The sequence below is a fragment of the Bidens hawaiensis genome, unplaced genomic scaffold, assembly GCF_021521415.1.
Source record: "Bidens hawaiensis isolate Kalapana, Puna unplaced genomic scaffold, B.hawaiensis_p1.1 tig00003115_1, whole genome shotgun sequence".
Lineage (NCBI taxonomy): Eukaryota > Viridiplantae > Streptophyta > Magnoliopsida > Asterales > Asteraceae > Bidens > Bidens hawaiensis.
The window spans coordinates 2,651,574-2,664,189 of record NW_027491167.1 but is presented as its reverse complement, the minus strand read 5'-3'; the positions used below and the strand labels follow the sequence as shown (position 1 = coordinate 2,664,189).

General features: G+C 35.9%; 2 protein-coding genes across 2 annotated transcripts; one reads left to right on the top strand and one right to left on the bottom strand.

Annotated features, from left to right (window-relative positions):
- Nucleotides 1-761: 761 nt before the first annotated feature.
- On the bottom strand, nt 762-2,497 carry LOC143622218 (uncharacterized). Its single transcript, XM_077093419.1, has 2 exons — nt 1,480-2,497; nt 762-1,266 (listed from the first exon to the last, which is right to left on the bottom strand). Exons 1-2 carry the CDS (start codon nt 2,019-2,021, stop codon nt 762-764), a joined length of 1,047 nt encoding a protein of 348 aa, XP_076949534.1. The 5' UTR covers nt 2,022-2,497.
- A 5,608-nt stretch (nt 2,498-8,105) lies between these two features.
- LOC143622290 (uncharacterized) lies at nt 8,106-10,993 on the top strand. The gene is made up of 9 exons (XM_077093478.1): nt 8,106-8,234; nt 9,014-9,343; nt 9,433-9,466; nt 9,582-9,782; nt 9,966-10,055; nt 10,176-10,241; nt 10,321-10,412; nt 10,497-10,544; nt 10,623-10,993. Exons 2-9 carry the CDS (start codon nt 9,015-9,017, stop codon nt 10,738-10,740), a joined length of 978 nt encoding a protein of 325 aa, XP_076949593.1. The 5' UTR covers nt 8,106-8,234; nt 9,014; the 3' UTR covers nt 10,741-10,993.
- The last annotated feature ends 1,623 nt before the right edge of the window (nt 10,994-12,616 follow it).

The window sequence follows — 12,616 nt, the reverse complement described above, 5'->3', positions numbered from 1 at the left end:
ATTTCATCATGCATCTCTCTTTATAAGAGCATTTTTATCCCCTCCATCATCTTTATCCCTATAATTTAACAAAAAATCACTACTTTTTAAAATTTACCTTTCATTTTAGAAAACACCTCACATCCTATCCTCTAAATCTATCTCTATATTATTTTTTTTATTAATTTTTCTCTTTCTACTCACTTACAATATTAACTACTTGCTATTTTGTCATATTATATTCTTCTTTTAAAAAGTTTCTAAATATTTAGAAAAATCGAATTAAACATTAAACGAACCAAAGCTCGGCTCAAACTCGTGAAGTATTCTTAACCAAACATTATAATCAATATATGGGTTTAAAATGATATAAGCTATCTATTTATAATTTACAGTAGTCTAAATTTCCATTTATACACTATATGACTGATAAAAAAATATGGAAGTTATATACAAGTGAAAATGGCAACTGTGACTATGTTTTAACGATAAAAAAAGGAAAAACAAGTTTGACTATTGAACATCTAGAGAAGCATTACAAAAGCATTAATCAGTCAAACAAAAAGATTAACAAAAGCAATAAATTGTTGGTCGGGCCGGGTCGTATCCGTTGCACACTCCTAACACATTACAAACAAATGACCCAAATAGATGCAAATTAAAACAAAAGTTGAGCTAATAAGTTATGTTCTTACATAAATAATTCTAATAATCATCACATAGCATGCTTCTAACTCAAACCAATAACATTCACGAAATAATAAAATATAACGCGATATCGTTTATTGTTGAGAATATAGTAGCCATTGATGTTCAACTAGATCTTCTTGAAGTTGATGATGAGCCGAGTTATCTCTAATACGAAGATGACGTTCAATGAAGTCCATAAACTCACATGTATGAGTGCGCGACAATTCAGGGAGATTATCATCAAGTTGATCATACTCCATATTAAGATCGTCACCATCATCACGTTCATCTTCAATGATCATATTATGAAGAATAACACATGCTTTCATTATATTTGTTAGCACACTCACTTTGAACATTCGTGAAGGTCCTCGAATGATTGCAAATCGTTGTTGAAGTACTCCAAACGCTCGCTCGACATCTTTTCTTACAGATTCTTGTGCTTTTGTGAAATGTTTGTGCTTGTTCCCTCTTGGTGCTGGAATCGTCTTTACAAAAGTTTGCCACTTAGGATAAATGCCATCTGCAAGGTAATACCCCATAGTATAGTCGTTGCCATTAACTGTGTAATTGACTGGAGGAGCACGCCCTTGCGCAAGTTCCGTGAAAATGAAAGACCTCTCTAGCACGTTAATGTCGTTATGTGAACCGGGCATGCCAAAAAATGCATGCCATATCCAGAGATCATATGAGGCAACCGCCTCTAAAATAATAGTAGGTTCACAAATGTGGCCAGAGTACATACCTTTTCAAGCTGTGGGACAATTTTTCCATTTCCAATGCATGCAGTCGATGCTTCCGAGCATTCCAGGGAATCCTCGTTGATTCGCAACAGCAAGCAATCGAGTAATATCATTGGTGTTTGGTGAACGTAGATATTCAGTTGAAAAGATATTTACTATCGTCTCACAGAATTTTTTGAGGCTCTCCATTGCGGTGCTCTCACCAATGCTTATGTATTCGTCCATAAAATCTGCGGTAACCCCATATGCCATTATTCTAAGTGCTGCAGTTATCTTTTGCATAGAAGATAAACCGAGTCTTCCGACATTATCTCTTCTTTGGACAAAGTATGGCTCGTGAGTCACTACCTCATTTAGAATACGGAGAAATAAAGAACGACGCATACGAAATCTTCGTCGAAATAGATCTGCAGGATATATGGGATTTTCTGCAAAATAATCACGATATAGACGCTGATGTCCCTGAATATGATTACGCCGAATAAACCTACGACGCTTGCGAATACATTGTCCTTTGCCATCTTCGTTAAGATTAACATCACTATCATCTTCAGAAGACATGTATGTCAACAATTTGCGAAAGAATGTACGAGGCATGTTATCAAACATGCAATTAACTCAACCTGTCAAAATACACATAAATTTTTATCAACGGTAAAGATGAAATATGTAGGAACAGTTATATAGCTTTTTATTTGTAATTCACAAATAAAGAATAAACAAAACCAATTTAATGTTACTTTAATTTGTAGTTCACAAATAAAGAATAAAAAAATCTACTGTTCGTTAGTATATTATGTTTCAGTACTATTGTAAGTTTCGATTAGCCTACTGTCCGTTATTAATATATGTTGTTTTTAGCTGCTAATATGTCCGTTGGTAATATATGTTGCGTTAGCTGCTGCGTTTTCCTATTAGTTACTTCCCCTGTTCATGCTTGGATACCGTTTGTGTTTGAATCTGTTTTTGGTATGGTAAAATGGATACACAACATTTTTTTTGCAGATCCATGCTAGAAAGGACATTTAAAGGAAAAGAAATAACAGCTGCAACAAATGGGCCCGAAATTCACTTATGGATAATAAAGAAATAACATCCAATAAATCTATATAAATCAAACTCTTTTTGAAAACAAAAATTGAAAATTTTATAGTTTCGTATACGAAATACGGCAATCACTCAATAAATTCTACAAATTAAGCTTATAAATGATGTGATTTCACCTATCTAACGTTGGATAAAGGCCCCAATTTTTCCTATGCTTTAGGCCTCTAAAATGGTTGGGCCGCCACTGATCGCCCCGCAATGCGGGTGGGCATTTTACTAGTTCTAATTATTCTAGACTTGTTAATTTTCAATACCTAGACTACTGATGATTGTTATAGAGATTACCTCCAATGCCCTAATTTTATGTTCTATCAACATCTACCATAATTTGACATTCAATCGTAGTTCAGTTCCTTATTTTGTTGATTCATAAAGTGGTGGTGTATCCCTTCAGCAACAACACAAAAGGAACCTACTAATTAGGTGCCTTAAAACTGGTAGTTTGTAGAAGACGCACTCTTAATAATTTATAAAACTAGTTGTCTTAGCTTTGGTGTTCCTAATTTTGGATGAATGAAGGTGAATTCATGAAAATAGTTGTAATCTTACAATAAACATAATGAAATTGAGAGATGAAGATAGAGAGGTACGTGTTGCAGCTTGTATCGATTAACACATGGACACCGATTGCTTCGATTCAACCCATAACTCTTTGATTTTAGAGAGGGCTGAGGAACCCTATAAAGATGAGCGGGAGAAAGTGACAAGGGCGGGTGAAAGTACAGTATAGTTGAGATGGAGAGTGTACAGTAGCTTTTCATAAATAAAAAGCTACTGTAGCAAATTTCTATTATTTAGAGTCAGTGAATGTAAATAGGGGATAGGATGGAGTGAATATTTGAAAGATTTTTTTAAATTATAAAGATAGGGGGTGTTTTGAGGGATTGAATGGGAATGCTCTAATTTCTCATTTTCTCAGTTACTCATAATAAATGTCTATAATGAAACAATCTAAAGTAATTTGAGTGTTAGAATCTAAAGTAATTTGAACGTTAGAAGTGGTATTCGAAGCTTCGGGTTCATGATCCCGTTCACGAACTTTTCACAGCGTATATAACCACATCATATGTTAGAAAGACAAAGTGTGATTAATTCAACCGTCACGAGAAGTCCACCACCACTACAACATTCCAAGTAACTATAATGGTGATCCTTGTATGTAACATCCCGAAATTTCTAGAATAATACTAATATATATTATTTGTGTCGGGTGAAATAAATGAGTTAGTGGAATAATAATAGTAATAATAATAAAATACGAAAGAGTAAGTAGGCCATTTAAATGGGATTAGTTATGGACCAAAAAGGAAAGATGGGTCTTAGGTCCATGGGCTTAAAGGGATATAAATACCCCCTTAAACCATCCTAAAACCCTAATCCTCATTCCATCTTCCATATTTCTCTACACACTCAAAAACACACACACACCACTACTTGTATACGGCCGTGAGAGGTAGGAGCGAGATCCGTGACCAAAACCGAGCCCGATAAAGATAAATCTTCAATACACAAGATAGATACAAGATTCAAGTTCATAACCTAGCTAATCGATACCAAACGAACACGTAAAGGTATGTCTTTTACCTTAAAGTTTACGTTTTTATAAACGTTTAGTTGTGAAACTTAGAACGAGAATAGATCGTGTGTAAATGAAACGTAAAGTTGTGAACTTGATGCTAAAAATGAACTTAATGGACCTGCAAATAGGTGCGGCTCATTTAAAATGGACCCTAGACCTAGTATTAAACGTTTAGCCTTAAAGTTTCATGCTTTATGTTACAAACGGGTCAAGTTTGGGCCGCAATCGGACTAGGGAATGGCTGGGACTAAATCCGAGCCATAAACGAGCGGACTAAGGGTGGTAAAAAGCATGTTTTGGATCGATAAACTGACCCTAGCAGCAGCAGCTCGCTGCGACAACTTCGCCTGCAAGCAAGTTCGTTGCAGCTAAGTTCGCGCGCAGCAAGTTCGCCAGTCAAGTTCGCCCTATATGTTCGCTTACTAATTAACTTCGCCATATACAAGTTTGCTGAATGATTAAGTTCGCTGAAGGATTAAGTTCGCTGAATGATTAAGTTCGCTGAATGATTAACTTCGCTTAAGTTAAGTTCGCCTAACATGTATGGTCGCTTACATTTAAGGTAACGAATCGGATAGCGAATCAGACTTAATTTGTTATGACGAATGAGTTAGCGAATTAGAAAATAATTTAAAATCCTAATGGAAAATGCGAATCAGCTCGACCCCAGCCAGGGGCTCTGCCCCTTGGACCCTGCTAGGGACTGCCGCCCCTAGAACCCCACTGTCAGGGGCGTTGCCCCCGAACCCCCGTTCGTGTGGGTTATATAAAGATAGAAAAGCGATAGGAGTAGTAATAGTTAATTGACACATGTAAATATTATACAGTTAGCTGGGCTCACTTAAGGAAAGATTATTGGAGGAAGAAGCAGAGTTCAGGTGAGTTTCTAGCCCCATTCATTGTTATGTTTTTCGGGGCTGTGTGCATACTCGATGTGATTAGTTAATACACTTACCTTAAGTGGTAAGTGTAGGCCATATATGATACATGTGATAGATATGAATGATTGCTTGTCGGTACACGAACGATCTTCGGATATTGCGCGTACTGTCAGGTTGCAAATAAAGATATGAATGTTATATATGGATGATGTATGATCGTTATGAACGAATGCTAGTCGGGGCGTGAACGATCTTCGGATATTGCACGTACCGACAAGGAGTATGATTGTTAAATGAATGATGTGAAGAACGCCTAGAGTGTTCTTATGATATGATGTAATTATTGTATATGCGAAGTAAGTGTATGCAGGTAAAGGAATGGTATGTGAGCTCTATATCTGACGCAGTAAGTTAGGATGGCAAATCCTTCTAACTTCCGTTGGGCTTAGACTTGGAATGTGATGGCGTAGTTAAGGACTGTGGGCCTTATACGTGTTATAGATGATAGATGAGAACGTAGTTAAGGACTGTGGACCTTATACGTACTTCAGATAGGCATCATCATAGGAAAGGACTGTGGACCTTATACGTGCTGTAATTGCATGGTGGTAGCATAGCGGAGGACTGTGGACCTCGTACGTGCTATGAATTAGGTTACAACATAGGGAAGGACTGCGGACCTCGCACGTGTTGTAAATGTAGGATGGTATAGGAAAGGACTGCGGACCTTGCACGTACCATAAATGGTGAACATAGGTAAGGACTGTGGACCTTTTACGTGTTCACGACCTTGAGTATAGGTATAGACGGTGGACTATGAACATACTCTCGGTGTACTGAGGTAAGTGATAGTATGTATGTATGTAGAACAAAAGGGTAACTGGTTAAGTATGAGCATGTATCTTCGGATACGTAAGAATGTATGATATGTGTATGTAATGCATGTTACCTGATTAACTAGAACTCACTCAGCGTAGCTGACTTTTAGTATGCACGCAGGTATACATGTTTATCGAGATGGCATGAGGATGACACATGGCATGGATTGAACGGCTGACATCTGAAGATAGAAGAAATGATGTTTAAATATGAGGTTTTATGTTATGGATTTAAAGGAAAGATTGAATGCTTTGTAATAAACGATTAATGTTTTATATTCCGCGCAAAGTTTTAATAAACTCTGATTTGTAGAACTGTGTTTGTGAGTAAATCCGACGCTAAAGTAGGGCTACCGGGAACGGGGCCTTACATTGTAGCAATATTAGAGCATTCCCATCTACTCTTATATCTTCATTTCCAATATTACAATAAAAAAATAGTTAAGTGTCATTTTAGTACCTGTAGTTTGAACAACTACGCAACTTTAGTACATTTTTTGAATTTTTCGCAACTAGCTACTCCATGTTTCAAAAACTGGCCATTTTAGTACTTTTTTGTAAACCCCGTTTAAATTGTCCGTTAAGTTAAGCGCATAATGGTAACTTTAGTTATTTTATTTGTTTTCTTATTTTTTAAGCTCCTTCTCCTTCCCCTTTAATATCATCCTAACCCTAATCCCATTCTTTCACCTCTCTTTCACCTCAGAACATTTTAAACAAGCCATGGTGGTTTGTTGATGCGGCTGAGGTCGTTACCGCCACCAGAAACATTTTCACCCCCATCTCTTTGCACTGCCACCAGCCACCATTTTCACCACCATCTCTCTGCACCGCCACCAGCCACCAACCCCATCTCTCTGCACCGCCACCAGCCCCCATTTTCACCCATCTCCGTCTTGAACCGCCACCAGCCACCATCGTCACCTGCCTTCGTTTCCATCTTCTCTCATTTCCCAGTCCGGCAAGAAATCAAGCAGTTGAGCTTAGATCTAAATGCTCTCAAAGCCTCACAAGTTTTCACCGGAAAATGAACCCAACTCCTTTACTCCGGCGAACAATCTTGTTTTCCGAGACACGCCAGCATCGGAAGCTTCAATGTTGTAAATTCCGACTAAGTTGTAAGCGTATTTCTTCTGGTGCTCCGTTTACAATGGCGTCCAATGGTGGCTGGAGAGCAGAGGATCATGCAGGGATGGTCTTTAACGGTAGTTAATGGGCGAATGGTGGATGTTTGTTGATGAATTTGGGGGACTTGCAAGGATTGGATTGATTGGGATTTAGGTTTAGAGCTTGACCCAAACTTCCAGCTTTCTTTGTGGTTTTGACTTTTTGAAAGAAACCTGTTAAGGTGGAATTTTATTAAAAGAAAAAATAATAACAAAATTACTAAAGTGCCCCTGACTTAACGGATAAACATAGACGGAATTAGAAAAAAGTACTAAAATTGCAAGTTTTAGAAAGGTGAGGTAGCCAGTTGCGAAAAATTCAAAAAAGATACTAAAGTTGCGTAGTTGTTCAAACCACATGTACTAAAATGACACTTAACTCATTAAAAAAACTATATTTTAGTTTTCTATAATTAAATAATATTTTTTATACATTTATCATTATTTTTTTCATTTCTCCCCTTATAACTACTTTTAAAAATACTAAAATATTATAGTGAATGAACAATTTTAAATATACAAAAAGTTCACTACAGTTTTTTTTCTCCCCCACCCCATCACAACACCTTAAACCACCCTATATATTAAAATATTATAGAGACTGAACAATTTCAAATATACAAAAAATTCACTACAACTTCATTCTACAAGAAAATGAAGGATCTGATGTGAATGCTATTGAGCATTTTCATCTTTATGATTACATTAAAAAATATTACATTTTATTTCTCATTTTCAATTAAATAGTTTCTTTTATATTTTTATTATTTTTACTCTCCTCCACTAACAATCAATTTCAATAAACATTAAAAAAATATAAATTATAACATTGTTTCTCCAAATTTACCCCTTAACAAAAGTTTCTCCATCTTTTTCACCATTTACAATTGTTTGTACATCTCACTAAATTAAAATGGAAAGAACTAAGAATATATTATTCTTTTCATAACTAGCCTACCAAAAAAAATATATATATTTAATGCAATATAAAGCATTTGTCATGTGTGACCAGCCATGGTCCCTGGCTTATTAAATTAATTAAAATCTGGATCAAATCAACGTCGTCCACGAGTCCACTCATTGACCACTGCAATCAAAACAAACAAAGAATCCATTCAGATTCATTCCACCACTACCATTACAATACTACTAATCAATCACATTTTTAACATCTTTCATCTTCGCTGTTACTTTACGATCTCAGACTGAAGGTAACAAACAAATATATTGATCCATCGATCGTAGTATTATTAACTTTACATCTCTTTGCTTTCATTTCTATGCGATTTCTTCAATGTATGATTTCATCTGTTTACTTTTTTAGGTTTATTACTAGTTTCGATTGTATGTATGATTTCAGTTAGATTATTAAATACTTTATATATAATAATAATTGTTAATAGCCAGTAGAAATTGCTATCTCCGGCTCAGATCGTTTATTTGTTATTAACTTAATTAATTTATATGAAGTTCTTATTACTTTTATATATTTTGTGAAAAGTCTTAGCGAGCATAGGCTCGAGTTCGGCTGTACAGTGTGAAATTAATATACACAAGTCCAAAGATTTGAAACTTGAAAAATACATTAGGTTCGTTAAGGCTCGATGAGTATAAACGGTTAGGCTCGTTAATGTATGCTTGCAGCTGGATTTTTGTTTATACTACTTGTAATCTGTTTAGTAGCATGTTGCTCTTTTGTAATCTGTTTAAGTTAGAAATCCGTTATTGGATCAAACTTTTCATAATGTCTCCTTTATCTCCTTCCTCCGGATGTTTGTGTATGTGTTTAATCAGTCACCATAATTAGTTTTGAGTGTTTAGGTAAAATGATTATGGATATGATTATAAATTTATAATGTTCTGATTGTTTTAGTATCAAAATAAACCGATTTAGAAAAACAAGTAAAAGTTTATTCTTAACAAAACTGATATAAATGAAATTAATTAAGCGGCGTACAAACTTTAACATAGGTCTGTGTGTTTTTAACAGGATGATGGTTCCGAGTGATACGACTAGCCTGGATTACTGGATGAATTGGAAGTTCTTACTGTGTTCAATATGGGTGTTTGGTTCAATGTTTATAGCATCGTTTTTGATCTGGAGATATGAAGGTTCACACAATTCAGAAACTTACAAAGAGGCAACTCGGCTAGAACGGGTTTGGGATTTCTATGACCGTGAAGCATGGATGCCATGTGTCAAGGAGATACACCCTGGTTGGTTACTAGCTTTTAGAGTCATTGCATTTTGTTTGCTTTTTTCTGCTTGCACTGCTGATGTTGTTCAAGTTGGCACAGACTTGTTTTATTATTATACTCAGTAAGTAACTTGTATATTTGCATAATATGTATATGATTATTGGCATTTACAAAAGTTTGTGATTTTTCCTTGTTTTTTGTTTTGGCTAGGTGGACCTTTACTCTGGTTATCTTCTACTTTGCGGTATGCCTTTTCCTCCCCAAATTCTTGTTTCAGTTAATTATGCAACACTTTGTTCTTCAGTTTTTATGAACTTCATATCATTTGCATGAATTTTAGCCTATTTGAGTTTTTGCAGTTTGGGTCATTGTTTTCAGCCTATGGATTATTTTGGCAGCATAAGATGTTTGCTGTTCGTAGCTTAGATGTTAATGCTCATCAAGCAATTTATGAGCCTCTTCATAATGGAGATTTGGAGAATGCATCAAGTCAACATGGAGGATGTTGTTTCTTGCAAAGTGCTGCCTTTTGGGGTTATGTATTTCAAATTCTTTTTCAGGTACATTACCATCTAAAAGTTCTTACTTTGTTTAAAAAAACAGCATACATTACCTCCTGTTTTTTCGTTGTTGATACCAATATGCGAAAAATCACCGGTAAGATATGTCAGATGATTAGGTGTGTAATTCATAGCTAAGTTTCTAGTCTTTTAGCTGATAATTTACTTGTTTGTTGTACACAGATTACTGCTGGCGCATCGATGCTAACAGATTCTGTTTATTGGCTTGTGATTGTCCCGTTTCTTACCATTAATGAATATCCAATGAATTTTGTGAGTACTTGCACTTTTTCCCATCATTAACAATTTCAATTTTCATATGTAGCGCATTAGTTTGATTACTGAGTTTCCTTTATCTTGTTTAAAGATTTTGTTTTTTCATCATCATGACAGTTGACAATTCTTGCACATTCACTTAATCTTGTTTTCCTTCTTGGGGAAACAGCCTTGAACAGCCTGGTAAATTTCTCTACCATTTTATTCTCTTTTACGAGTTGTGTTTAACTCGTGTTAATTAGTGTATTTCTTTTTGTTTCAGCGTTTCCCATGGTTCAGAATTTCATACTTTATCTTCCTTACCGCCTTTTATGTGATCTTTAACTGGATTGTTCATGCCTGTGTACAAACTTGGTATGTTGACTTTTTCATTATATATAAATTTTCGTCATAATTTTATTTATTCCCGTCTTAGACAATATTTTTTCTTCTTTCCAGGTGGCCATACCCGTTTCTTGACTTAACCATGGAATATTCTCCATTATGGTATGTATTCATCGTCAATCATCTTTGAGTAAGATTACTCCGATTCTACTTATAATTGTTAAAACATGACATATGCAGGTACTTAGTGGTTGCATTATTGCATCTTCCATGCTACTACATCTTTGCACTCATTGTGAATATCAAGTATCGGGTATTGGCTAGATGGTTTCCCAACTCATATCAATGTTTAAGATAACATCTTTCTTCAAGATACCAAATGGTCGATGTTGGTACAAGATGCTTGAGCCCAAGAACTCATTAACAGCAAAGGTTTCCTTTCATGGCGCGTATCATTTGCGCAATGAAGTTCTTTGCTCGGTATACTTCATTCTGGACTGGATTAAAGGTGATATACATATACTGTCACTTTATTAAATGATTATGAACATATGTATTCTTTGGAAGTTTTGAAAGATTTATTTGCAAATTGGCAAATGCCTATGCATATTAAAAGTCACATTTATAACTAGTGCTTGCCACTAAACAACATCCATTTCTCAGAACCTTGAGGGAATCGAACTCATTCGGACGTTAGTTTCACTGAATTCCATTTCGTTGATTCACACTGATCTACAGACTTGGAAATATATTTTAAAGTAGCTTTAATGGGTAGAGTTTGAGCCTTCTCATCGATTTACGTGAGTTGGTAAGCAGGTATGCCAGTGTGTTCTGCATTTGCTTGAATGGCATTAATGGTTGTCATAAGGTCTGGATAAAATAGATTCATATAATGAACGATCTGATCTGTAGCATTTTGGAAGTTAATCATTATGATTCTCCATTGTTAATAGTTAATACTCTTCACGAACTGTAGGCGGTTTTGCTAATGAACCCCATAATCACAACATTATTCCATGTTTAGATTGTTTGCCATTGAGATGAACTTTCTTTTGAAAACAAGAACAATGAAAAACCAGTGTCCTGAATATTATTACTATATAATAATTGTGAAGTTTGGTGCCGCTTGGCCATCTATTGGTCCAAGTTGCCCGCACCATTGGCCAGACCATTTTTTTTTCCTTTTTTGTTTAAGTCTAATATCCTAACAAACATATTCAGAATCGACCAAACTCGCGTAGACTTACTGCCATAATATCCAGGTCCGACAATGCTCGGGTATTACCAACACCCAAGTTTTACCGATTCACCACCGCAATGCTCGAACTGACAACACTCGATTTTTACCAACGATGGGGTTTTATTGATTTTTTTAGTCCCGGTACCGTATCAAACGTTTCCAAAACCACCGAATTCGCGTCGACTTACCGTCGCAACACTCGGCACCGACAACGTCTGGGTTTTACCGACTCAATGACACAACACTGGGGACTGCAATGCTTGGGTTTGTCGACCGAATAAAAATTGTTTTAAATATATTTTCTTATTTGTTAATTTAACGAATTTATTTTTTGGATTTCAACGATTGGGTTTTACCAACGCTGGTTATACTGTAATTGAAACTGACCGAATTCGCATCGACTTTCAGTCGTAACGCTCGGGTTTTCCAACGCATGGGTTTTACCGACCTACCCCCGCAACACCGGGACCGCAATGCTTGAGTTTACTGACCGAATAAACATCGTTTTAAATATATTGTTTTTATATATTAACTTGACATATATATTTTTTGTGATTTTAACTATTGGATTTTATCAACGTTGTTTCTACCATAACGACCGTAACCGATACTGATTGCATTCGCGTTGACTTTCCATTATACGCTCGGGTTATACCAACCAACTGCCCGGCGCATTGCGCCGGGTAAAATTCTAGTTAGCTTATAAATGGTAAGCCCGTCAGAAGTTCTCAACCAGGTCCTTTCTAAATCTCAAAAGTCCACCGTCAGCTGGCCCAACCCAGCCGTACGAAGCCCTTAAGCGCCTCCAAGTTATCTCCAGTTTCAGGAAACCCACCCACTCTCAGGATCGAACTGGAGATTATAAAGATCCCAAAAATTTTCAACCAGACCCGTTCTAAATAATAGTCTGAACCGATTCGAATTGCAAATCAAAGTATCAAATTGCTTTATAAATGTAAGGGCTTGCAGCCATTAAAATGAATCTTAAGATTTA

What these genes read in the sequence shown, in the direction of transcription:
- LOC143622218 (XM_077093419.1), bottom strand. Translation starts at nt 2,021, where the DNA reads ATGTTTGATAACATGCCTCGTACATTCTTTCGCAAATTGTTGACATAC. An exon ending in GCGAATCAACGAGGATTCCC is followed by an intron (nt 1,267 to 1,479) that starts TGGAATGCTCGG and finishes TTTCACGGAACT; the next exon opens with TGCGCAAGGGCGTGCTCCTC.
- LOC143622290 (XM_077093478.1), top strand. Translation starts at nt 9,015, where the DNA reads ATGATGGTTCCGAGTGATACGACTAGCCTGGATTACTGGATGAATTGG. An exon ending in TATTTCAAATTCTTTTTCAG is followed by an intron (nt 9,783 to 9,965) that starts GTACATTACCAT and finishes TGTTGTACACAG; the next exon opens with ATTACTGCTGGCGCATCGAT. An exon ending in ATGGAATATTCTCCATTATG is followed by an intron (nt 10,545 to 10,622) that starts GTATGTATTCAT and finishes TGACATATGCAG; the next exon opens with GTACTTAGTGGTTGCATTAT.